Genomic DNA, 1,651 nt, shown 5'->3' on the forward strand with positions numbered 1-1,651 from the left:
TTTACTCCAGTCCACTGCGATGACGTTGTATGAACCAAGTTCCAGCATTGCTATGTATAAGAGAGAGAATCTTTGTTGCAAGTCAGCTGAGACTCATACCTTCACCATTAACAATATCTCTATTTATTTTCTCGTGACAATCATTACTGTCATTAGTATCCAAAAGAGGACAAACTACCATCATCAGATTATATCATCCCTGTCACATAATCAATAACTCCACCAAAAATGAATTCATTTCCCCCAAACAAGAGCCAAAAAATAAAAAATAATTAAAACGACTCACCTGTCTTTCCCTGCAGAGGCCAACCACCGTCTCCCGCCGCAGCAAAGCCGTGGACGAGGACGTAAGTGGGCAAAGAGACATCGAGAGGAGACGCAGCTAAATTATTTGAGTCCCCCTTGACGAGGGTGTAGTAGTTCGCGTCTTCTGGGTTGTTTCTGGAAAGGTCATTGATGGTGTTTGGTCTGAGGGAAGGTTTAGCTTTGTGATGATCAAGGTAATGAGTGTAGGGGACTATGCTGAAGGGTGAAATGAGTGTAGGGGACTATGCTGAAGGGTGAAATGAGTGTAGGGGACTATGCTGAAGGGTGAAATGCTATGTCGTCTTGATCAATTTGATGGAAGACATTCTCCTTCTTCTCCTTCTCCTTCTCCTTCTCCTTCTCCTCCTTCTTCTTCTCCTCCACCACCTCCTCCTCCTCCTCCTCCTCCTCCTCCTCTCTCTCTCTCTCTCTCTCTCTCTCTCTCTCTCTCCCCTCGTCCCCACTCTCCCACCTCGTCCCTTCTCCTCCTCTCTCTCTCACACGTTCCTCTCTCCCGGGCCTATCTGGCATCTCCTCTCCTCTCGGGTGGCGGTCGGGGCTAGCTGGTGCTCTCTCTCTCTCTCTCTCTCACTCTCTTTCACTATCTCTCTCTCTGACAGTCTGTAGACATGATATATGGTAAATTTCTTTTGTTTTTGTTTTTTTTTTATTACTTTCTGTCAATGCTAAGTGTAGGGTGGTGGTTTAGATCTGTGATATTACTGAGATTCATTGATGGATTATGAAATTGGACGACATGGCAGAAGCGAAATCGGGTCTTATAGATAAAGAATCATTGAATTTTGGGACTGTTGATCACTGATATATCCAATTGACCTAGATGTAATTGGATTAAGTCACAATTTTTACCCTATCTTTCTAGAACATGAAATGTCATTAAACTCTGGAGAAAAAAAATCACTATATCGCCTTTCATTATTATCATCATCCGTATTGTTTTTATAGTATTAATGATAAAGATAATTGTTATTATTATTATTACTACCATTATCAGTGATGTTATTATTGTTGTTGACCTTATCATTAACATACTCACCATCACTATTATTACTATCATTATCATTCTTATCATTGTTATCATCATTGTCATTATTATCATTATATTATCTTTGTAATCTTCATTGACATATCATCATTAGTGTCATTGACATCATCATTGTTATCTTTATCATCATTATGAACATTATCATCATCGTTATTGCTATTATCATCACCATCATTATCATTCATATCATGATTAACATCAACACTTTTATCATTACTATCACTATCACCAATATCACAATTACCATCATTACCATTAGCCAGTATTAGTAGCGTAAGC

The 1,651-nt window shown here is 39.2% G+C and overlaps 1 protein-coding gene across 1 annotated transcript in view; it reads right to left on the reverse strand.

The window, feature by feature from the left end:
• The window catches only part of LOC122253021 (inactive pancreatic lipase-related protein 1), a gene marked incomplete at its 5' end in the record, with an annotated part of 7,908 nt that extends 7,467 nt beyond the window's left edge, over positions 1–441 (reverse strand). The window contains 2 exon segments of the mRNA XM_043015774.2: positions 1–50; positions 287–441. The exon segment at positions 1–50 is cut by the window's left edge and continues 48 nt beyond it. Of these exon segments, the coding sequence (XP_042871708.2) occupies positions 1–50; positions 287–441 (205 nt within the window).
• Positions 442–1,651: the final 1,210 nt, after the last annotated feature.

The sequence above is a fragment of the Penaeus japonicus genome, unplaced genomic scaffold, assembly GCF_977035675.1.
Source record: "Penaeus japonicus unplaced genomic scaffold, GWHDUDI00000001_assembly GWHDUDI00000030, whole genome shotgun sequence".
NCBI classification, from domain to species: Eukaryota; Metazoa; Arthropoda; class Malacostraca; order Decapoda; family Penaeidae; genus Penaeus; species Penaeus japonicus.